Below are 24,878 nucleotides of genomic sequence, written 5' to 3'. Positions count from 1 at the left end.
AAGGAAGGACTCACTGGAGAAGAGCCTAATGCTAGGAAAGATTGAGGGCAAAAGAAGAAGGGGACGACAGAGAATGAGGTTGCTGAATGGAGTCACTGAAGCAGTCGGCGTGAGCTTAAATGGACTCCAGAGGATAGTAGAGTACAGGAAGGCCTTGAGGAACATCGTCCACGGGGTCACAATGGGTTGGACATGACTTCGCAACTAACAACAAAGTTATTAACCAAACAAATATCCAATCCAGCTTTTTGATCCAGGGCTTTCAGAAAATAGATTTTGCATTGGATTGTACATTTCAGTACAAATTGCCTTCAGAAGTTGTGGGTGCCTCATCACTGAAGGCTTTTAAGTAGAGACTGGACAGCCATTTGTCAGAAATAGTATAGGTCTCCTGCGTTGGACTAGATGACTAGATGACATCCAAGTCCCTTCCAACTCTGTTTGTCAGCTTTGGAAGCCATATTAGGCCAGAAGCTTCAATGCTGCCACCTTCTCATGTGTGGGAAAGTAGGAGGGGGGATTAAGGAGAGGGGTTGTTAGTAGACATAATAGCATTCTTCCTGTTGGTCAAGGTCAGGGCGATCCAGCATCTGGAGAAGGAATGGTTAGGGGGCTAGATCAAGATGGAATGGACGTTGATTGGAGCGTGTGATCAACTGGGGGGGAAAGGGGATGGTTTTGGGAGCTTTGACTTACTGAAGGAAAACCCGGGCTTTTCAGATTCAGGTTTTCCCAGATGTGCCAGTTTGCCTATTCCAGTAAAGAGAACTTTGGAAAAATGTTTGCTTCCGCGTCTTTACTTGGAGTTGGGCTTTTTTTGGAACGCTTACATTAACCTGAATCTCTCTTAAAGCCTAACAGCACCCCATAAGGGGGCTGTTGGGGGTGCTGAGCCCCAGCATCTATCTAAACCCTGGGTGGTGCAAAGACTCAGTGAAGATGGAGGAGAAAGAACTCGGAGAGGGGCCCGCCGGGGATACGGATGCTCAAGGAATTGCCGACCCCTTGCTTTCTCCTTCTGAAGAAATAGGGCAAGCCATGAAGGCTGCAGAGGAAGCCCTTCAGCTGGGAGCTCGGCCCAAGGCATCAGATTCCTGGAAGAGTTGCCAGTCTGACCCAGCTCCAGGAGGGGAAATGAAGTCACCCTGTGAGCCAGACTGAAGGATGGGGACTGCTGTGGGATCCGGAGACTCCCGGGACTGGGACCGGCTGCATCCAATGTGAAGCCAGTCCTTAACTAGGCTAATCCAGCTGGAATGCCCCCCCTCCCTCCAGCACAGCAAGCAGCTCAATAGCCAGGCCCCCTCCCCCAGTAGCCGATGACGTTGCCCCCCTCTCTCCAGCCCAGCAAGTCTCCCAGCAGCCGGTTGGAGTGCAGCAACCAGGAGCAGCCCTGCAGCAAGTTCTATCCCAGCCAGCCACGGCTGGAGCCCTCCACCTGCGAGGCCAATGCCACCCCGCTTCAAAGCAGCCTTTGATGGGACACCGGCCAAATTAGCTTATTTCTTCAACAGGGTCTGGGCTCACGTGGATCAGTATGGGGACGAATCAGAACGGGACTTGGTGTCGGCAATCTCAGATGGGATGAATGAGGGAGAGGCTTCTGAATGGATAGCCCAGCTGCACAATCAGGGCGCTGCAGAACTGAATGATGCCAATGGGTTTATTACACTGCTTCATTCCCGATTTGAGGATCCAGACCGTATAAATGAAAGCGAAGCCACACTAAAGGTCATGAAGCAAGGTAATCGACCTATAAAAGACTTTGTATGGGACTTTAGACGAGTTGCAGGGAATCTAGGGCATTGGCCTGACTGCATACTCCTACACTACTTTAAAGAAGCTATTGACCCAGAAGTCAGAAAAGCCTGTGGGATCCGGGGGGTGCCTGAGCGTCTCCACGACTGGTATACCATGTCCATTGCTCTAGACAGAAGTCCAACCCCACAGCAAAACCCCAACAGAGCAGCCACCTCGGAGAGCATTATCTAGAAGGCCCATTTCAAAGGCTACTAATATCACCTCCCCTCAACCGGGTGGGGGGCAATTAAGTGCTATTGGTGTAGACAAACAGGACGTCGAGCTTCTGAGTGCCTGGTCCCTGCCCCAGTTTCACAACAACGTCCTGCCACAGCTGCACGAGGCAAGAGGGCTCCAAGGAAACCCCCAGACACCAGCCAATTTGCCAGACAAGCTATGGAAATTCCCCTCCCCACTGAAGAGAGCGAGGACCCTCCGGCTAAAGAAGCCCCTCCCGGCATGGTTAGTGGGGAATGAAGACCCAATGGTGAGTGCACCCATCCCCCCCTTCTCAATTAAAGTAAAACTGGTGCTGCCAGAGTCAGGGAAACAAGCAGAACTGCCAGCAATAATAGATACTGGCTGCACCAGATGTCTAATCGGCCTTAAAGTTGTAAAACAATTGGGGATCAGGACAACAGCCTTAAACCACCCAATTAAATTTCACCAGGTGGATGGAACGTTAATTTGGGGGGGGGGTGTCCCTGCCACCCATATTACTGAACTGATTAAATTAGAGATGGGGAAATATCATGAATTTATATGATTTATAGTAACCCCAAAAATGTCAGAATCTATCATACTGGGCTTGGCTTGCTGGACAAATGGGCCCTCACCATCAACTGGGAAGATGGATACTGGAAAATCAGAATAGGGGTTGGCCCATTACCCCCTGCCCCTCCCCCCAAAGAGCAACCTACCCATAATGGCCAGCGGCCAGAAACAGCAGCAGTTTGTTCAGACGGGCCTCCAGGCGAACATCAGATTCCTAAGGTGTATGCAGACTTAACCAAAGCTTTCAGTGAGGAAGAATATAACCTCCTCCCCCCTCATCGGCCCACAGACTACGCCATCGAATTACAACCGGGATCCAAATTGCCAAAACCCAGAATGTACTCATGACACCTGCTGAAATGACTGACTGAAATGAAGTACATTGACAACAACCTAGCCAGAGGGTTCATCGAGCCTGCGAAATCCAGGATGGCCGCCCTGTCACTGCGTTTTTGTATTTACCAGATGAGCTCATATTTTTGGACTTTATGACTTTCCGTAGCTTGCCAAGTTTCTTATCAGTAAGCTAACTATGCATGTCCGCATTCCTTCACTTTCTTTTTTCTAATTTTCTTTGTTCTCCTGCCAAGAGGTCCGGCCCCAGAGAGGTGGCCGGCAGGAACATTGCCAAAATGTAATTAATTTAGATAGTGAGATGTTTTATTTTCTTTATAACAAATAAATGAGTTTTTCTTAGAAAAATATATCTTAGGGTTTATTTTCTTGCAAAAGTATGCTTCAAGGAAAAGTCTTGATCCACGTCTCTAAATCAAGGTGCGATTACCCAAAAGCAGAATGGGATTAATTAGCACTCTGACACGCCCCAGTACTGTTTAAAGAAAAAAAAAGATGGTACATTGAAATTGTGCGTTGGTCAAGGTCAGGGTGATTCAGTATCTGGAGAAGGAGTGGTTAGGGGGTGGATTGAGATGGAACGGACGTTGATTGGAGCATGTGAAAGACTGGGGGGGAAAGGGGATGGTTTTGGGAGCTTTGACTTACTGAAGGAAAACCCGGGCTTTTCAGATTCGGGTTTTCCCAGATGTTCCAGTTTGCCTATTCTAGTAAAAAGAACTTTGGAAAAATGTTTGCTTCCGCGTCTTTACTTGGAGTTGGGGTTTTTCTGGAATGCTGACACTGTTATTGTTATGGTTCTTTAAGATTGGTATATTGTAGCTGTAGCACAGTAAACGTTTTAGTAATGTGGTTTTTTTTAGTAATTTTTTTTCCCCAGCCTGCAAGTATATATTAAGATTTCCTCATATCAGGTTAATTCCTGGCAATAACAATTGATGTCTATGTTGTGTTCTTGGCAATTAAATAGATATGGGATTTTTTTTCTTTCCAATGTCGTGTACAGTTTAGGATTCCCTAATGATCTTTTATAGTGATTAGGTCTGATCTAATTTAGCTTTCTTGATATAAACCAACATTAGCTATACTATATGTGCATATATCAGTATTTAAATGTTTAAGAGGGGTGAGGGGTGTTGCCCGTTCATAGAATACATCTGAAGGGAAGTACAGGTAATGCTTGACGTAAGTTCACTTAGTGACTATTGAAGTACTGAAAAAAGTGACTTATCACACTTAAGCATCCCAATGATCACATGATTTACATTCAGATGCTTGACAACTGATTCATATTTATGATGGTTGTAGTGTCCCGGGGTCATGTGATCACCTTTTGCAACCTTCTGACAAGCAAAGTCAGTGGAGAAGTCAGATTAATTTAACAACCATGTTACTAATTTAACAACTGCAGTGATTTCTTAACAAATGTGACAAGAAAAGTTGTAAAATGGGACAAAATTTAACAAAATTTCTCACTTAGCAACATAAATTTTGGGCTCAATTCTAGTTGTATGTTGTATAGGCCTTCACAGTTGTGGCTTTAGTGCTTTCTTTCTCTAGTAAAGCCAGCACACAAACTTTTTGAAACATTGCAAATTTTGTTTGTTTATCCTGCCTTTATTGTTTTTACAAATAACTCAAGGCGACAAACCTATCCAACACACCTTCCTCCTCCTATTGTGAAATAGGTTGGGCTGAGAGGGACTAGTCCAAAGTCGCCCAGGCGGCTTTCATGACCAAGGCAGAAAATTACTTTTCTTCAAATAATTTGTAAATTATACTATTGGTATCTTAAACTAGGCAGAGTACTAGGCAAGGTAAACTAGGGCTGACTTAATATCTTAATTTCATACCCTTGGTACAAACTAGATTTTCTTTTAAAATTGGAGTTTCATATTAACTTACCATATTTTATAACTGAGTAAGTAAGACTATGAGATAAAGACTGGTTTCACTAAACTGTAATGTAGTTTGAATGGTTTTGGTTTACTATGTAACAGTGTGAGCCCCCTGGTGGATTTGATTTAAATCTAGTTGATTTAAATCACGATTTAAATCACGATAGTAAAAAGGTTTGATTTAAATCAACTCAGTTTAAATAATAATTTTTAAGGAGCTGTCATCTCTGTCACGTAGAAGCTTCTTCTCTGACACACTGTTGACTCACCGACAGGCCCCATTCACTTTAATGGTGCTTGTTGGTAATGTGGCAGTGACACAGGGTGAGGGACGTCGCAGGCAGCAGGTGAGTGGATGCCCGTTAACAGGTGCTTCCATGATGTATCTGAAATGATAAGTGCTTCTTAAATGTAAGGACTCATCCTTGCTGGTAATTAGAATCTTTAATATTATTTGCAAAAAAATGAAGATTTCCTATTTAGGTTGCAGAGCTTGGATTGATTGAATGAGTTTACAGAAAAGGTAAATATTGCAGAATATACAGCCTCATAACTAAACTCCATTTCCTGCTGAATAAACTAAATTATTAATGTATCTTAAATAGAAAACTATCTTTAGATAGATTTTTATTCCAAAAGCATTTTATTAAAATAAATTTGATTTTAAAAAAATCCAATTTAAATAAAAAAATCCTTTAAAAATAAATAAAAAATCATCTATTTTTATCCATTCTGGTGAGCTCAGTCATTGCAGCTTATAAACCATGATTTATGCTTTAGCATTATTTGTGAACAGAATTTCTTGTAATATTAATTAAAGAAACTAATGTTTAAAGTAATATGTAAATCAATATATATTGTGTCTTCTTTATCATTTTGGTACTATAATAAGATACTGTTTAATATTGTCTTCTTATATACTACTTGGAAAAACATTTCTAAAATATTTGTCCAAAAATACTTGGTAAGATAATAAAAACTACAGTAAAATATTTTACTTTAAACAAATAACCTTGGGCTAGTCACTTTTTCTCAGCCTTAGGAAGGAGGAAATGGCAAACCACTTCTGAAAAATCTTGCCAAAAAAACTGCAGGGACTTATCTAGGCTGTCTCTGAGAGTCAAACATGATTGCACAGAGGGAAAAAAAATTAGGACACATAGCATACCAATTCAGCAAGTGAAAAAAAAAGTTGTTTGAAGGCTCTTAGGGAATAGGAGCCAGGTTCTGAAGTTAAAACTGTCAGTATAAATAGCACATTTTTGAGTGATTTATTTTAAAAATCCATTCTGTTGAAATAGGTTCTTTCATGTTCCAAGCACTCTCCCGTTTGCATAGGAGGGTCATATAAAATGTCAAATATATTTATGCTGATACTTTGCTGAGTTTAACACATGCTTTTAAAATTAATATGTGTGGAATCCTTTGCTTCAGTGATGTGTGGGAACATGTATATCATTTAAACTGTCAAAAATCATAGCATCCTTTTCTGCCATTTAATGCAGAACTTTAAGTCACATTCTGCTAACCACAAATACATGTTACAATTTTGTTTTAAAAAAATTAGGCAGGTTAATCAGATATTCTCTTTCACTTTTGTTTTAAGGGATATCTATTCTTAGAAGCTCTCAAGAATATTAATTGGTACAGATTACTAACTAGTAGTGACATCCAAATTGCAGCTTGTTTCTAATTAACATAAGACTCTGGTGACTAGTTTGCCAACTTTCTAGGAAGCATGAGTAAAAACTCAGGATATAAACCCATGAAGAAACGGCATTGGTCGCGTTGGTGGATGATCTCTGGAGGGCTCGGGATAGGGGTTGCTCCTCTATCCTGGTCCTGTTAGATCTCTCAGCGGCTTTTGATACCATCGACCATGGTATCATGTTGCGCCGGCTGGAGGGGTTGGGAGTGGGGGGCACCGTTTTGCGGTGGTTCTCCTACCTCTCTGACTGGGTGCAATCTGTGTGGCAGGGGGGCAGCGGTCGACCCCGAGGCGCCTTGTCTGTGGGGTGCCGCAAGGGTCGGTCCTCTCACCCCTTCTGTTCAACATTTATGTGAAGCCGCTGGGTGAGATCATCCGGGGCTTTGGGGTGGAGTTCCATCAGTACACTGATGATACTCAGCTGTACATCTCCACCCCAGGCCACCCCAACGATGCCTTTGAAGTGATGTCCCGGTGCCTGGAGGCCGTGCGGGCCTGGATGGGGAGAAACAGGCTCCGACTCAACCCTTCCAAGACCGAGTGGCTGTGGCTTCCGGCGTCCTGATATAGCCAGCTAGTGCCATCGCTGGTTATTGGGGGCGAATCATTGGCCCCCACGGAAAGGGTTGCAACTTGGGCATCCTCCTGGATACACGGCTGTCTTTAGAAGAGCATATGACGGCCGTGGCCAGGGGGGCTTTTTATCAGGTCCACCTGATACGCCAGTTGCATCCCTTTCTAGATCGGGACTCCCTACGCATGGTCACTTCCCGTCTGGACTACTGCAGTGCTCTCTACATGGGGCTCCCCTTGGGGTGCACCCGGAGGCTCCAGTTGGTCCAGAATGCAGCCGCGCAGGGGATTATGGGAGTGACGGGGCGCTCCCATGTGACACCTCTCCTGCGCGAGCTGCACTGGCTTCCTGTGGTCTTCAGGATGCGCTTCAAGGTGTTGGTGACCACCTTTAAAGTGCTCCATGGCTTAGGGCCGGGGTATTTAGGAGACCACCTTCTGCCGCCAATAGCCTCCCACTGGCCAGTACGCTCCCACAGAGAGGGACTCCTCAGGGTGCCGTCGGCCAGACAATGTCGGCTGGCGACCCCCAGGGGGAGAGCATTCTCTGTGGCGGCGCCTGTCCTCTGGAACGACCTGCCCCCAGAGATACACACGATACCAGACCTCTGGACTTTTCGACGGGCCCTGAAAACACATCTTTTTCACCTAGCTGGGCTGGCTTGATCCCACTCCTTCAATTTTTAATTTGTAATTGGTTTTAACCCGGGTTGTTTTAATTGGATAGCCAAATTATTTAATGTTTTTAAATTGCTTTTAAATTTTATATGTTATGTTTTTACCATGGCTGTTCACCACCCTGAGTCCTGTTGGAGAAGGGCAGTATACAAAATAAATAAATAAATTAATAAATGAATGAATGAATGAATGAATGATAGATAGATAGATAGATAGATAGATAGATAGATAGATAGATAGATAGATTGGATGTACTGTATGCTTTAGGTATGTGTGAACTATTGCAATGGGGCTGAGTTGGAAATAGTTGTGATAGTAATGCAATATTAATAAGGCTGAACATTGCTTGAGAACAGGAATTAATTGCTTATCTGTGATTTATTAAAGCAGCTATTATTTTTAAGTTAATATTTTTTCAATATTGCATGACTGTAGGGTATCAATTGCAGCAGTATGATGCTAAAAACAGATGCAGCCACAGAATATTCGGCGGATGCCTCATTGAATTCAGTTAAATTTGCCTCGCAGGCGATGGCGGCTGGCATCACTTCACGGCGTCTCTTCTGGCTGCATCCGTGGAAAGCCGATGTTAAGACTAAGTGGAAGCTGGCGGCGGCTCCGTACAAGGCTTCCAACTTGTTTGGTGAAGCCTTAGACCCAGTCCTAACTGAGGACAAGGACAAGAGGAAAGTTTTACCCTCATCCTTTCGCAAACAGGACAGACGTTATACTCCTTATTCTCAACGCCAGCCCTTTCGTCCTTATTCGGGGTCCGGAGGCCCCGCCACTTTCAGACAATCTTTTCAGCTGTCTGACTGTTTCACGGACAGGCAGTGTTTCCAAGACCGCAGCAGACATCAGACCGCGTCCAAACGCTCCTTTCGTGGGTCCAACTCCAAGTCCTTCCAGAGGGGCAAATGACTCACCGACTCAGGGTCCTGTGGGTGGTGTCTTCGAGCTTTTCATCGCAGATGGGAGATGTCCACTCCGGATACGTGGGTGTGTTGTACGATTTCAGAAGGGCTCTCGATAGAGTTCACGGATCGCCCCCCGCAATGGTTCATCCGCTGTCCAGTTCCCTTGTCTTTCGACCGTCGCAGGCTCATGAAGGCAGAAATTTCACACTTGCTGGAAATCAACGCAATAGAACCGGTTCCATTAAACCAACGAGGGACCGGATTCTACTCGATTCTATTTTTGGTGCCAAAGTCCTCGGGAGGCGTCAGGGGGATTCTCAATCTCAAGCAATTGAACCAGGTGGTACGTTATTGCCGCTTCAAGATGCACTCCCTACGTTCAATCCTAGCTTCGATCCGCAAGGGGGACTTTCTGCAGTCGGTGGACCTGAGAGAGGCTTATTTTCATGTTCCGGTACTTTCCTCGCATCAACAGTTTCTACGCTTCGAATATGCGGGCGAGCATTACCAGTATTGTGCGATGCCGTTCGGTCTCTCTTCGGCGCCCAGGACGTTCACCAAGCTGGTGACGGTGGTGGCCGCGACTCTCAGTGCCGTCCCGGTGAGAGTTTTATGTTACCTGGACGATGTTCTGATCCTCTCGTCTTCCAGGGTACGAGCGGCACGCGACATGGAGCACGTACTGTTGACCTTCAGAGGGCACGGCTTCACGGTCAACTTGGAAAAGAGCGATCTCGTCCCTTCTACTTCGATCCTACACCTCGGGACCGTGATTGACTCTGTGAGAGGGCAGGTGTTCCTGTCGCCAGAGAGGGTGAAGAGCATCCACACGCTGTTGGACCAAGTCCTGGTCCGGAGGTCTGTGCCTCTGCTGACTTTATCGCAGTTGTTGGGGAAGTTGGTCTTGTGCTTCCGCATTGTGCCGTGGTCTCGCAGGCACTCCCGCCCTCTTCAATGGCTACTTCTTCCCTTTCAGCGGACGGGCTGTGCTGACTCTACGAGGAAGGTGATCTTGCCCCCCCAGGTCCGGCTGTCGCTTTGGTGGTGGAAGTCGCCTGCTCTTCTGAAGGGATGCAGTTTTCTGGAACTGGAACGGATTGTGGTCACCACCGATGCCAATCTTCACGAGTGGGGGCCCATCTGGGGGTCTAGGTGGCCCAGGGGCAGTGGACCCTGACGGAACACGCCCACAGTATTGATATGGCAGTATCAATCTTCTCGAGCTTTGGGCGATTCGTCTTGCTCTACTCCACTTCCGCCCGTTGATCCAGGGGCGCCACGTCCTAGTCCTGACAGACAATACGTCCGCAAAGGCGCATGTGAATCGAGAAGGGGGAACGAAGTCGAAGGTGTTGATGCTCGAGTCGGAGAGGCTGTTCAGCTGGGTGGAACGCCATCTGTTGTCAATTCGTGCAGACCATATTTCAGGGACGGCCAACACTCGAGCAGACTGGCTCAGCAGGGAAGTAATAGATCAAGCCGAGTGGCAGCTGCTCCCGAGGCTGTTTCGGGAGGCCTCTCTATGTTTCGGAGAACCGGTGGTGGATTTGTTCGCCAGTCCCACCAATGCCCAACTTCCCAGGTTCATCTCTCGTTACCCATCCCCGTTGGTAGAGGACGTGGATGCGTTGAGGTGTCGGTGGCCGGTCGGGCTACTGTACGCCTTCCCTCCGATCACGTTGATCCCCCAGGTGATCCGGAAGATGATTGTGGAGAAGGCGGAAGTGTTGCTGGTGGCACCCAATTGGCCGCGCAGACCGTGGTTCGCAGACCTCATGGAGTTCTCGGTGTCCAATCCATGGGTGATTCCGCCTCATCGAGTAGCACTGTGCCAGGGGGTCATTCACCACCCAGACCCCCAGTGGCTCCAGTTGGCCGTTTGGTATTTGAGTGCGTCATCCTCAAGAAGGGCCACTTGCCAGACAGTGTGATTGGTACGATGCAGGTGGCCCGCAGGCCTTCCACGACTAGAATCTACGAAGCTTCGTGGAGGGCCTTTTGTCGTTGGTGTGCCGGAGCTCACGTTGATCCGACATCAGCTACGATTCAGGACGTTTTAGTTTTTCTCCAATCGGGGCTGGACAAAGGTCTTGCCCCGTCCACTTTGAGACGTCAGGTGGCAGCCTTGGCCACGGTACTCTCTTTTCCTCCATACACTTCACTGTCCCATCACCCATGGGTGAGGGGTTTTCTTCATGGTGCCACGAACCTGAGGCCATCCACTGTTCATCGTTATCCTTCGTGGGATTTGTCGCTGGTTTTGCAAGCTCTTACTGTTTCCCCGTTCGAGCCTCTGGGTTCAGTTTCTCTTAAGTATCTATCGCTCAAAGTGGCCTTCCTGTTAGCAATTACGTCGGCCAGGTGCATTTCAGAGCTGGCCGCTCTGTCCGTCCGGGAGGACTTATGTATCTTTCACCCTAACACCATGGTGCTTCGTCTTGATCCGGCATTTACACCCAAGGTGAATTCGTGGTTTCACCGCTCGCAGGAGTTAGTTCTGCCGGATTTTTGCCCATTGCCCAGACATCACCGCGAGGTCCTTTGACACACGCTTGATGTTCGCAGAGCCTTGAGGCGTTACATCCAGAGGACGGCTTTGTTTCAGAAATCGGAGGCGCTGTTCATGTCGTTCCATCCGGCCTCGATGGGTCAAAAGGTGTCGTCGGCCACGATTGGTCGTTGGATCAAAGCTTGTATTGCCTTGGCTTACGAGAGGCAGGCCATACTTGTTCCGTCGAGACTCCAGGCCCATTCTACTCGGAGTGCAGCTACGTCGGCTGCTTGGGCGACTCAGGCTTCTGTGTCGGACATTTGTAGAGCGGCTACTTGGACTTCATTGTCGCCTTTTATTAGACACTATCGAATTGATACCTACGCTTCTGCTGAGGCGTCATTTGGTTGCAGGGTTCTGCAGAGTGTGGTTTCTGGGTCTTCTGGGGAGAGCAGTCAGTTGCCCGGCCCTGATAATTAGGCTTGGGTATGTCCCAATGCTGGAGTGTAGTAGCAGCGTTCTGGAAAATGGACGTTGACTTACCTGAACGTCCTTTTTCGGAACGCTGCGGATACACTCCATCCCCCCCGTTTGGTATTACCTTTTTGAGTTGTTTTTGTGGTTGCCGTTGTGTTTGGTTTAATAAAGAGTTTTGTTTCCAGTTACTGAGCTGTGTCTTCGTTCAAGACTGGGGATTCGAGTGCAAAAGAGGGTGTGGTAGGAGCACAGAGTGGCAGGCTAATTTAAATACAAGTTCTCTCAGTTGCTGTCAGATATGAGGATGCTGGAGTGTATCCACAGCGTTCTGAAAAAGGACGTTCAGGTAAGTCAACGTCCATTTTGGTTTAATTTACTTTTAAAAGTGCTGGATTTCTGGAGCTGTGCATCTGGAGAAGGTAGGAGATATTAATCTCTTTAGCTGCTGGTGGAGGGTTAGAAATCCCTGGGAACTCCAGGTCATCTTCCCCCTGGTCATTTTGCTGAAGCAGTGTGTCCCGTTTTGGGCGCCTCCGTGATTAAATTGCCACCGGTGAGTTGCTGGTTGGCCAGCTTAGCTCCTACTACCATCGCATTGTGGCGGCTCCGTAGTCACTGACTGGGACACCGGTGCAAACTCCGAAGACCAGGGAAGTCTTCACGACGCTTAGGAGGCTTGTTTGTTCTCCGCACCTATTGCTTTGCTGCAGGACTCAGCAGGGTCTTTAAAGGCATTTTAAATTGCGCCTGCCATTTTTGGAAGTGCGGAGCAGTTTCGGGTGCCAAAAAAAGCTGAGGCTGTTTGCACTGGTGCAAAGGAGTCCTTGCTTACGCCCACCATTTTGGCTATTATATGGGCGTTGACGGAGCAGAGAGAACCCGAGATCCCTAGTGTTATTTGGGGCAGCTGGCATAGCTTTTGGACTGGTGAAGCAGCATTTTTGGGTCATTTGACTCTGTGCCTCATTTCCTGGTCAAATTGTGTTTGGAGCTTTCTGCTAGCTGTGAATCTGGCAGTCTGTCTTCAGTGCTGGGAGCACTGCAGGAAAGGTTTGCCTGGGAGCAACGTGGTCCTTGTCTACTCTGATAATTAAGCCCAGCCATCTTATTACGCTGGCATTATCTGTCTTTTGATTGGAAATTTTTTTTGACATAAATAGTCTGTTTGCAGACATAGTCTTTGAAGGAATTTTCTCTGGCCTTTTTTTGTGAAGGTGTTTTTCTCTGTATATTCCATTTTCTGCTTATCATGTCTGATTCTGATTTATCTTCTGACATGGAGCATGCTCCCAGCCCTCCAAAAATCCATAAGTCCACACATGCTGGATCTAAATGTACTGCTAAATCTACTAGAAGTAAGTCAGCCAAAACTGGATCTTCATCAGGAGGATCTACAAAGCAATCTGCAGTGGCAGATAAAGATACTAGCAGGCACTACAAGGCCTTGGAGAAGCAATTTGATAAGGCACAGCACACTGCTTTGGTTGCAGAGCATATGCGTGCTTCTATATCTGGAGCCATCTCAGCTGCTCCAGCTGTTTTTTTTCCATTACATCCTATTGCTAATGGCCAAGGTTGGGCGACATCTGAGGCTGGTGTTTCTTTTCAGCCATTACCTGAGGTTGTGCACGCTGATCCTGGTGTTAGCCACAGTGCAACACCTGTGGGAAATATTGGTCATTTGGCGCCAGGGCGTCAAGCTCCTGAGGCCACATTTACCCCGATGGCAATGGGGTTACGTGCGGAAGAAGGGTCTTCCTCTGATAGACCCTTGGACATTCAGGCTTTGATTTCTGACACTCTATCCAGGATGCTGGCTGCAGAGATTCAGCAAACCAGTCAGGTGCCTGTGATGGCGACTAAACCTCATCAGCAATTGCATCCTGCTTTGGCAGGCAGACCTGCATCCCCTTCACAGCATGATTCATCTAGTGGTGAGGCTTCATCGAGAGGGGATGATTGCCAGGATGATCTGGAATTTTCAGAAGACGAAGGATTACAGCCAGGCAGGCTGGCATTTATAGGTTTTTTTCGACCATCGCTTTTTAAGTCTTTACTTCATAAAACTAAGGTGACGACTAATATGGGAATCGTTGAGGATCTTCAGGATCAACATCAGGATATAGCTTCTCCTAATGATGACTTGTTTCTTATACAAAGAAGGAACAGGAATTCATTCCTTGTTATGAACTTTTTTCTGAGGTAATTAAATGACCATGGAGTCAACCTGGTTCGCTTTCAGCTCCTAGTGGACATGACAAGAAAGTATATTGTTCGGAGCCTGAACTTGAGAAGTCACTTCTTTTGCCTTCTGTGGATGCCCAGGTAGCTGCTCTCAAGTCTTCCAACATTCTTTCCAATGATATGGTAGAAGGTCTTAAGCCTGAGGATCGGAAAGCAGAACTGACCTTTCGAAAGGCTCATGAGGCGGCAGCTTGGGCCATGAAGGCTGCAACGTCGGCCTCATTTTTTAATTGGGCTTCCTTGGTATGGCTTCGCCAACTATAGGAACAGCTCCCGCAAGATGACATTGGATTGCATCAAAAGGTTAATAAACTTATTGCAGCCACTGAATATTCAGGTGATGTGTCCTTGAATGCGGCGAAGTTTGCCTCTCGGGCTTTGGCATCCACAGTTACATCATGCTGCCTGTTATGGCTGCGCAATTGGAAGGCTGACATGAAGTCAAAGTGGAAGCTTGCTTCAGCCTCTTACAAGGGTTCACCTCTGTTTGGCGAGGACTTGGACCCAGTTCTCATCAAGGATAAGGACAAATGGAAGGTGTTGCCTTCTTACAAGCGAGCCAACTGCAGATATTTACCTTACTCGCAACGGCAGCCTTTTTGCCAGGAACCTGGGGCCAGTGGGTCTTATTTCAAGCGATCCTATTTGCAAGGCTTTGACAGACCATTTGAAAGGCAGTCCTTCCAGGAGCAGTATAGACGCCAGCACCCACAGAAGAAGCCCTTTTGTGGGGGTGGAACAAAGCCTTTTCATTGCGGTAAGTGACGCCAAGCCATCACTTCCCAGTGGTTATCTACAATATTTCCACCACCAGTGGGTGTCCGCCACGACAGATGCTTGGATTCTTCAGATGGTGGAGTATGGTCTCACCTTGGAATTCCGATCCAGCCCTCCCAACCGTTACCTGCAGTGTCCGGTTTCCAACCAGACCAACAACAAACTACTCATGGAGGCCGAGATCCAACATCTCCTGGATGTCAGGGCCATCGAGCTGCTACCAAAAGGCCAAGAACGAGCGGGTTTCTATTCCATCCTTTTCTTGGTGCCCAAAAGTTCAGGGGGCTGGAGAGGAATCCTGAATCTCAAACACCTCAATCATTTTATTATATACAGGAGATTTAAAATGCAATCTTTGAAATCTATTCTGGGATGCATATGGGAGGGGGCCTTTTGCAATCAGTGGACCTCAAAGAGGCCTACTTACATATCCCGATCCACCCGGCGCATCACAAGTTTATACGCTTTGCTTACGCCAGTTGCCATTTGCAGTATTGAGCCATGCCATTCGGTCTTTCGTCGGCTCTTCAGACGTTCACCAAGTTACTGGCGGTGATGGCAGTGTCTGTCCAGGTGGTTCTAGTCCGCTTCCTGTGTTACTTGGACGACATTTTGATTCTGTCATCCTCCCTATTGGAAGCTGCGAAGGACAGCGAGACAGTAATTCGTATGTTGCAACTCCATGGGTTTTCCATCAACTTGCCAAAAAGTCACCTGTAGCCTACCACCCACATTCTACACTTGCGCGTGGTGATAGACTCGTTCAAGGGCCAGGTCTTCCTGTCGCCCGAATGCCATTGCAGCATCAAGGTGTTGGTATCACAAGTAATCTCCAGAAGGTCAGTTTCCTTGCTCCAGCTGTCCCAACTACTTGGGAAGATGACTTCCTGCATAGCCATTGTACCCTGGGCTCACCAACACACTCGTCCACTGCAATGGTTCTTTCTGCCCTTTCAGAGGGCAGGGTGCAGCAACTCAAGGGCCAAAGTGGTCGTGACATCTCAGATTTGGTGCTCGCTTCACTGGTGGACTTCAGCGGCTCTGCTTCAAGGGTGTGTGTTCCAAGAACTCAGCCAGGTCGTTCTGACGACGGATGCAAGTCTTCAGGGCTGGGGCACGCACCTTCTGTCCCAGGTGGCTCAGGGATACTGGTCCCCAGTGGAACAGAAGAACAGCATCAATTGGTTGGAATTGAGAGTGGTGCCACTGGCCCTTCGTCACTTTCGGATCGAGGTGACAGGTCAGCATGTTTTGATTCTGACAGACAATATGGCCACAAAGGCACATATGGCCACAATATGGCCACAAAGGCATATTTTTTTTAAAATGTTTTTAATTGTCTATTATTGTTTTTAATCATGGGGCCAAATTTATATATATCTTTTTAATTGTATTTTAATGTTTGTAGTTTATGTTTTTACTTGGCTGTTCACCACCCTGAGTCATCAGGGAGAAGGGCGGTATACAAATTTAAAAATAAAATAAATAAATAAATAAATATCAATCGAGAAGGGGGCAGTTGGTGCAGGGCACTGATGGCTGAAGCAGAGAAACTGGTGCGTTGGGCAGAGATGTACATGCTGTCAGTGAAAGCGGAACACATCTCAGGAGCTTCCAATTTCACAACGGACTGGCTCAGCAGAGTGCACCTGAATCTGAATGAGTGGCGCTTACATCCTCATTTATTCCAGGAGTTGTCTCAAAGGTTCGGAGCTCCCATCCTCGACCTATTTGCCAGTCCAGAGAATGCACAACTGCTGAGGTACTTCTCCCAGTTTCCAAATCCAGGAGTGGAGGGTCACAATGCCCTTCACTGCCAATGGCCTCAGGGGATTCTTTATGTGTTCCCGTCCATACTACTCATTCCAAGGGTGCTTCAGAAACTGCTGGTCAAACAAACAGAGATACTTCTCATTGCTCCTCATTGGCCTCGCCGGCCTTGGTTCACAGATCTTGTCAGCCTCTCCGTATCCGGTCCCTGGAGGATTCTACGGGACAGGATTTTGCTCAGCCAAGGGGTCATTCTTCACCCAGAGCCACAATGGCTTCATTTGACGATCTGGCACTTGAGAGGGTCCACCTGAGCAAGGCTAAGCACCAGAAAGGTAATCCGCACGATGTAGGTGTCTAGAAGTGCATCGACAAACTGAATTTATGACACTTCCTGGTGAGCTTTCTGTCGGTGGTGGGCAAAGGAACATGTGGATCCTATGGGACTAGACAAAGGTTTGGCTCCCGCCACTCTTCATCAACAAGTAGCCACCTTATCGATGATACTTACTTGTGATTCTCACCATTCCTTATCTTGGCATCCGAGGGATCGTTCTTTCCTTCAAGGAGTGGCCAATCTCAGCCAGCCTGTGGTATATTGTTACCCCATGTGGGACCTGTCTCTTGTTCTTCAGGCTCTGACGTCTTCTCCATTTGAGCCGCTGAGTTCCTTCAGCCTTCACTTTCTAACTCCCAAGGTTGCATTTCTTCTAGCAATTACATCAGCTAGGAGAATATCGGAACTGGCGGCTTTGTTAATCCAGAAAGACCTTTGTATTTTCCATTCTAACAGAGTGGTGTTACGAATGGATCCAGCCTTTATGCCTAAGGTGAATTCTTGGTTTCACCATGCGCAGGAGCTCATTATTCCTGATTTTTGTCCAGATCCACATCATCCGATGGAAGTAAGGTGGCATACGCTAGACGTTCGACGGGCTCTCAGCAGGTACATCAGACGGACAGCTTCCTTTCGTCGGACTGAAGCCTTGTTTGTATCCTTTCATCCTTCGTCTATGGGTCGGAAGGTTTCCTCTTCTACGTTGGGCAGGTGGCTGAAAGCCTGTATAGCAAAAGCATATGAGAACAAGGCCAGACTTTTACGTGGATACATTTTGGCCCATTCTACTTGCAGTGCGGCCACCACAGTTGCTTGGGCCACTCAAGCTTTGGTTTCGGACATTTGTAGGGCGGCTACATGGTCGTCATTGTCATCATTCATCAGACATTACAAATTGGACATATTTGCCTTGGGGGAGGCATCATTTGGAAGGAGAGTTTTGCAAAGTGTGGTTTCCACCCAGGGCCAGGGGATCAATCAGGATCCCGCTCAGTGTTCATAAGCTTGTGTATATCCCATGCATGGAATATTGAAGCAGCACACTGTAAAAAGGACGTTGACTTACCTGAATGTCCATTTTCAGTGCACTGTGGAGATATTCCAACCTGCCCTGTAAGGTGCCTGACCCTGGCAGGGATGGGTGGGGTTTTTCTTTTTATCTCCTTCTACTACAGATTCTTGAACCACTGTGCCTTCGTGAAAAAGACTGAAGACCATAGGAAACAGGAGGCATGGTTATGGAAAAAGAAAAAAATTACACTCAGTCTTGAACAAATAGATGAGAGATTAACCCATGCATGGAATATCTCTGCAGCACACTGAAAATGGACGTTCAGGTAAGTCAATGTCCTATTTGTTTATAGATGGGAAGAAAAAGTGGTAGAAGATAAGAGAAGGGGTTTTGGGAGAAACTAGAAAGTTAAGTTGGCCTGTGCAGACTTGTGAATTGTATGCCTTAAATCAAGCTTTGAATTCCTTTGAAGGTCGAGACAATAATTGAGCTGACTTGGAAGCCAGGATGGCAGTGTCAGAAGGAACTGAATGTTTAATGTTAGGTGAGAAGGAGTTAGAGATTGTGTGAGCAGTAAAAGGAGGTAAATGGGATGGAAGGCATATTACCTTCCAGGTAATCAGGGTAGTCATTGGAGGACTAAGGTATGATGTGACTTATTTGTAGAAGCTTATGGATGCTGTGGATTATGACAAATATGTGAAAAATGTATAGTATGTAAAACAGTTAATAAACAAGTTCTACACATAAAGAAAAGAGAGGGCAACTTTAGCATGAGACCATTTCAATGCATTAAACTACCTCAAGTGGGGAGACTTAAATATTTATAGTGGGTCACTTGACTGGATGGGTTGAGCTTATCCAGCCATGAGAGCCACTGCAATATAATTCCAAAATTATATTGGAATAGATTCTACCTAGATATGGAGTAGTAGAAGCTCTAGACAACAACCAAGGGACTCATTTTACTGCTTCAATCAATCATAGAGGCATTGGGAAATCAGTGGGAATGTCATGTTCCATGGAATGCAAAATTGTCTATGCCATGAACCAAATCTTTACATTGGCCTTGCTCAGACTTCCAAAAAGAGTTACTGGTATTTTACCTTCTGAAACGATGTTTGGATTACCACACTTGTACAGAATGGGGGAAATTCCACAATATGAAACTAAAGAACTGTATACTTGGCCTCTCCTCTTCTTTATCTTACCTCAGAAACAAAGGACTAGTAGCTCAAATCCTACCTCTCGATTTTGCTGTTCATATGTTCCAGCCTGGTGGTTGGGTCCTGATAAAACCTGACATGATGAAAAACTTAGCCAAGCCTGGGACAGGTCCTACTAAGTCCTGCTGACCACTGAAACAGCAGTCCAAAATAAAGACAAAGGGTGGACCACTACACCAGTGGACCAGTGGAAGAACTTAAAAGAGTGGAAAGTGATTCCTGGCGAAGACCTGCTGAGAATAAGCATTCCCAAAAACTGATGTGGTCATTGTAATATGAATGGGTTTTGCTTGGGATTTTTCTCATTGCAGGAGTAGCAACTTTTTGGCCTTTCCGGCCTGAGTGGTGGCCTCTCTTATTCCATCTGAAGATCCCAAAAGAAGCTGTGCAACTTCGTACTCTACAGATTGTGTTGGTTCTGTGATTGTAGCTGTATCACTGAATGTTGTTGTTATTATTGTTGTGATTGTGAACTGATACATGCCTGTGGGGAATAGTGGGATACTGATTGTAGAAATGTGCAAAGGATTGCTCCCCATGTAAACTCTATATATTGGGACATTGAATCAGATCAATCTGACTTGAACACAGTAGCCCTAGGAGTTAGTGATATCAAAATCCCTGAAGATATAGAATGGATTAATTTAATGCAATGGTTCCATATTTGGGAATAATTTTCTTATGCATAGGACTAACAGGAGGAGAATATAATGCAATGATAAGTGTGAAAAATCATATATTACATACAAGGGTGTTTTCTTCATATAATGTCACCTTTCAGTCTGGAATTAACCTGACACAACCTAGTAATCCATTTGAAAATATAACTAGACTGAGTGGATTATGGATGGATGTGGTAACTCTTAATTGGCATGCTCTGGATGGCTTATATTAGATATGTGGAAAGTTTGCCTATGTGCAATTGCCTGGCTGATGGTATGGAGTATGTGTATTTGGAACTGTGAAACCTAGTTTTTTCTACTGTCCATACAATAAGGTGAAAGACTGGGTGTACCTGTTTATGAGGAAGTAGCCACAGAAAGATGACTGGCCTTTAGACAGAATAATTCTGGTAAATGGACCAGCTACCTGGGCAGAAGCTGGAATGTATGGTCATAGAAGTCCCATTTATATGCTGAATAGAATTATAAGGTTACATAGGCAATGCCTACAATGTATAGACATTTTAATCTCACAAACTGTTCTTTGCAAATAGATGATCAAGGACAAGCTTTAGAGGAGATAACTGCCAAAGTGGGGAAGGTCGCACACGTCCCAGTGCAGCAGCCTTGGACTGGGGCAGTTGACTTCAACTAGTTTGGCAGTATATTCTCTGACTGGTGAAGGAATGGGTTTCTACTGTTGTTAATCTTTGGAGGTCTCCTTCTCCTCCCCTGTTTCATCCCTTTAGAGTGAATGGGCACACAAGGAATTTGTCTAAGTGCATATGCTTTCAGTGTACAGTGTATTCAGTGTACTTTAATCCAAAGTATAGTGTCTTCTATCCCTCCCGATAAACCAGCAAATATCATGGTGCTCCAGATCATCCCCATTAAATATATACCCCTATTCCACCATTGACAGGACGCACCCTGTCCTAAAAGAAAAGGGAGGAATGAAGGGACATAATAATAGTAGAATAGGTAGAATTACTAGGACATAATAATAACTTGCTATTTCGCTTCCGTAAGAATTGCTTTGCTCCTGTAAGAATTAGACTTGCTCTGCCATTTGCCTCTACCAGTGATCTAACTCCTGTTATCTTGTTTTTGTGTACAACTCAGTGCCTGGTGTGGGGTATGTCATGGCCTGGCACGGTTACATCAGGCAAATACCTGTGTTGCTAACCACCCAGCCCCTCTGTTGCTAAGCACTCAGCCCCCTTGTTCCTTGCTGCATGGGCCAGGGGGCCAGAATTGGGTACTAAGCTGATTTCTCTGGAGGTATAAAAAGATGCCATACCTTCCTCAAGGTGTGGCCTTTCACTGCATGCTCTTTGTCTGTATGTTGTGGAATGGTCTACCCAGCTCTTCTTTGTACAAATAAAACCTGATATTTTTTCAAAGCCTCTTCTTGGGTCTCTCTCTCTCTCTCTCTCTCTCTCTCTCCCTCCCTCCCTCCCTCCCTCTCTCTCTCTCTCTCTCTCTCTCTCTCTCTCTGGCATTCTGATGACTCAAGTACATTTTGGGACCTTACAATATTATATTCAGTAGATTGTATTTGCTATATGAAGGGCATCAGATCTTAAACTGTTTCCTGAAAATACTAAAGCCATGGTAAAAACTTTAATAGGGCATTATGGAAAATTCAAGTCAAAAGGAAGCCATCTTCATAGAGCACATATAGCTCATTGCCATCAATATAGTGATGGCAATGAGCATAGATAGTTTTAAAGAGGAAGTATGGGCATTTATGAGGAAATGTTATCAGTGGCTATGAGTCATGATGCTATATATTTACCTGTAGCATTGCAGACAGCACTTATTGTTGCTGGAATCAGCAGCAAGAAATGACACAGCACTTGATGAGTTATACTAGTGTCATGGTGTTCACCATTCTGACAACAAAATTCATGCAGATATGCATTTTGTTGATTTAGTGAAGTTTTGCACTTGCTAATTTAAAGGCTGTTTCATAGGAGTAATTCCCAGCTTTGAAAGTAGCATGTTCTGCCTTTGCATTGGGAAGGGGATCTTTTGGATCCATTATCATGGAAAAACATAAGTAAATAGCTTTGTGTGTGCTTATCAGAATGGGTTGAATTTCATAAAAACATTGAACATTAAAAATGCAAGGGTTTATAAATTGTTTGCTTAGTTGCTTTTGACTCATGATTTGAGACATGTTATTTTGTCATGACTGTCTTGTCACTAATTGCTTCGTTAAGCACAGGCTTAACGAAGCAATTTCAGTGACAGTACCTAGCTACCTTCAGTGACAGTACCTAGCTACCTTCTCTAATGTTGGTTTTGTTTTAATTGCCTTCAGGTTCCCTTATATGTGACTTTGCCTCTTTCAGTAAATATGATGTTCTAAAATAACATGATTTATAACTACAAACGATCAAAATCCCATAGTGCAATCAACTAAAGAAAATAGTTCTTATAAAAGGCTCATAAAAATATGAGAAGTCAAAAAACTGGTTGCATATATTTTGAAAGATATAATCTTCCAAAGAAAATATACCAGACAGAAATATATTACGTAGAAAAATACAGAAGATCTCTGTACTTACCATCATTTAGTGACGGTTCAAAGTTACAATAGCAATGAAAAAGTGGCTTATGACTGTTTTTCACACTTAAACTGTTGTAGCATCCATATAGTTATATGATCAAAGTTCAGATGCTTGGCAACTTCAGTGTATTTATGCCTTAGGGTTATGTGATCACCTTTTGCCACCTTCTGACAAGCAAAGTCAATGGGGAAGCCTGATTCACTTAACTATGTTAATAGTTTAGTTTAGTTTATGTCATTGCACCTTGTGCAACGAAATTAAATGCCATCTTCAGTGTACATTATAACTATAAACATAAAACAGAAACACACATCCTTCACATTCTATACAATTGAACTGAAAGAGCCTTGGTACTACAGTGGTTTAAAGCACCCTGTTATTAACACAGTTGCCTGCAATTTACTGCTGGTTCGAATCTCGCCAAGGCTCAAGGTTGACTCAGCCTTCCATCCTTTCTAAGGTAGGTTAAATGAGGACCCAGTTTGTGGGGGCAATAAGCTGACTTTGTATAAATATACAAAAGTATGAAGGCTATTGCTTAGCGCATTGTAAGCCGCCCTGAGTCTCCGGAGAAGGGCGGCATATAAATCAAATTAAAAAAACAACAACAACCCAATATTGCATTAATATTGCCTATATACAGTGGTGGTATTCAGCCAGTTCTATCTGGTTCGGGCGAACTGGTAGTGGCAGCTGTGGGAGGCTTTGCCCACCCACTCAGACATCATCACGTCCCATTTTTGATGCTCTGCATGAGCACACTCACATTTGCAAACTGATAGCGAAAATAAATGAATACCACCCCTGACTATACAGTAGAATTCAATATAGTTACTGCCCTGGGATAGAAGCTGTTTTTCAGCCTATTTGTCCTTGTTTTTATTATCCTGTAGCATCTGCCAGATGGTAATAGTTCAAAAAAAAATGGTGCCCAAGATGAGATGGATCTTTAAGAATGTTTTGAACTTTCTTAAGGTAGCAGGAGCTATAAAGCTCTTCCAAAGAGGGGAGAAGGCAACCAATGACCCTCTGGGCAATGATGTTAACCTTCTGGTGTGCTCTTCTATCTGTCATTGTGCAATTGGCAAACCATACACAGGTGCAGGAAATTAAAATACTTTCTATGGTGCAGTGGTAGAAGGTCACCAGCAGTTTTTCATTCAGCTGTTATTTCCTGAGAAGTCTCAGGTAGTATAATCTCTGCTAGGCCATTTTGATCAGTGCTGCAATGTGAGTGCCCCAGGTCAGGCCCGCTTTTATGATCACACCCAGAAACTCAAAACTGGCCACTTGCTTCACTCAGTCTCCTTTGATAAGCAAGGGCTGGATGTCTGATCTATTCCTTCTAAAGTCCACTATAAGCTCCTTGGTCTTATTTGTGTTATGGACCAAGTTATTGTCTCCACACCATGAAAACAACCAGTCCACCTCATCTCAATAGGCAGACTCATTCCCCCCGCCCCCTGGAGATGTGTCCCACCACTGTTGTATCATCTGCAAATTTAGTAATAGTATTACTAGCTTGAGTGCGAATGCAGTCATGCACATAAAAGAGTATAGAGTAAGGAACTCAACACGCAACCCTGTGGTGTACCAGTGTTAAGAATAAGGGCTGAAGAAATATGATTACCTAATCTGACTCTCTGAGAATGGCCAGACAGGAAATCCATAATCCAAAGGCAGATTGAATAAGAAAGCCCAAGATACATAAGTTTAGACATTAGTCTATGTGGAAGTATTCTGTTAAATGCAGAGCTCAAAGCATCTACGAAAAGCATCCTCACATACCCCCCTCCCCCCCACTGTTCCAAATGAGTCAGAGCAGTCTGAAGAGTGATGGCTATAGCATCCTCTGTAGATCTATTTCTTCTGTATGCAAACTGGTGTTTATCAAATGTATGCAGAAGGCCAGAAATGATGTACTGGCAGGCCAATTTCTCAAACCACTTCATGATGATAGGAGTGAGTGCCACTGGTCTGTAATCATTGAGGTTATTGATAGGGAACTTCTTTGGCAGCAGAACAATGGTAGAACCCTTACCTCGGTAGAGCCGAGGATTTTGTACAGTATCTGTATGACAAAATCGCTCAGATTCGGGAACACCTGGACTCTGACTGGGTAGATTCAGGGGGGAGGACAGAGGCAGGTCTTGTGAGTATTATCTGGGAAGAGTTTGATTCTGTGACGCCCGAAGACGTGGACAGGATACTGAGCAGACTGAGCGCAGCCACATGTTTACTGGACCCGTGTCCCTCCTGGTTGGTGTTGGCCTCTCGGGAGGTTACACGAGGCTGGCTCCAGGAATTATAAATGCTTCTTCTTCTTTTCTTTTTTTTTATTGCAAAAGTTTTACAATTACATTTTCACCCCTTTTTTCACACCCCCACCTCCCTCCCCAAACTTCCCATCCTCCCTAACCCTCCCTAACCCTCCCCCCCCAGACTTCCCTATTATGTACTCATAACTAATAACACTGATATATAAGCTTGAACCCATCCCTCCCCCTGTGTAATTTTTCCTCTTTGTCTCTTTACATTAAAATATTTCTAATACATTATTTTCAAATAAAAGCTATTTGATACTTTCTAGTTTGGTATTTGTTC

At 45.1% G+C, this 24,878-nt stretch overlaps 1 protein-coding gene and 1 long non-coding RNA gene across 2 annotated transcripts in view; both read left to right on the top strand.

The window, feature by feature from the left end:
* LOC148114288 (uncharacterized) overlaps nucleotides 1-24,878 on the top strand; it is an 89,317-nt gene that overhangs the window by 10,283 nt on the left and 54,156 nt on the right. The window lies entirely within an intron of this gene.
* On the top strand, nucleotides 1,525-2,277 carry LOC148114289 (uncharacterized). Its single transcript, XM_087891583.1, is given in 1 exon segment — nucleotides 1,525-2,277. A coding segment is annotated over 1 exon segment (693 nt). The 5' UTR covers nucleotides 1,525-1,584.

The sequence above is a fragment of the Pantherophis guttatus genome, chromosome 4 (assembly GCF_059756535.1).
Source record: "Pantherophis guttatus breed Tessera chromosome 4, ASM5975653v1, whole genome shotgun sequence".
Classification (NCBI taxonomy): domain Eukaryota; kingdom Metazoa; phylum Chordata; class Lepidosauria; order Squamata; family Colubridae; genus Pantherophis; species Pantherophis guttatus.
Note: the sequence above shows the minus strand (reverse complement) of the source record. Positions and strands in the feature narration are given on the sequence as shown.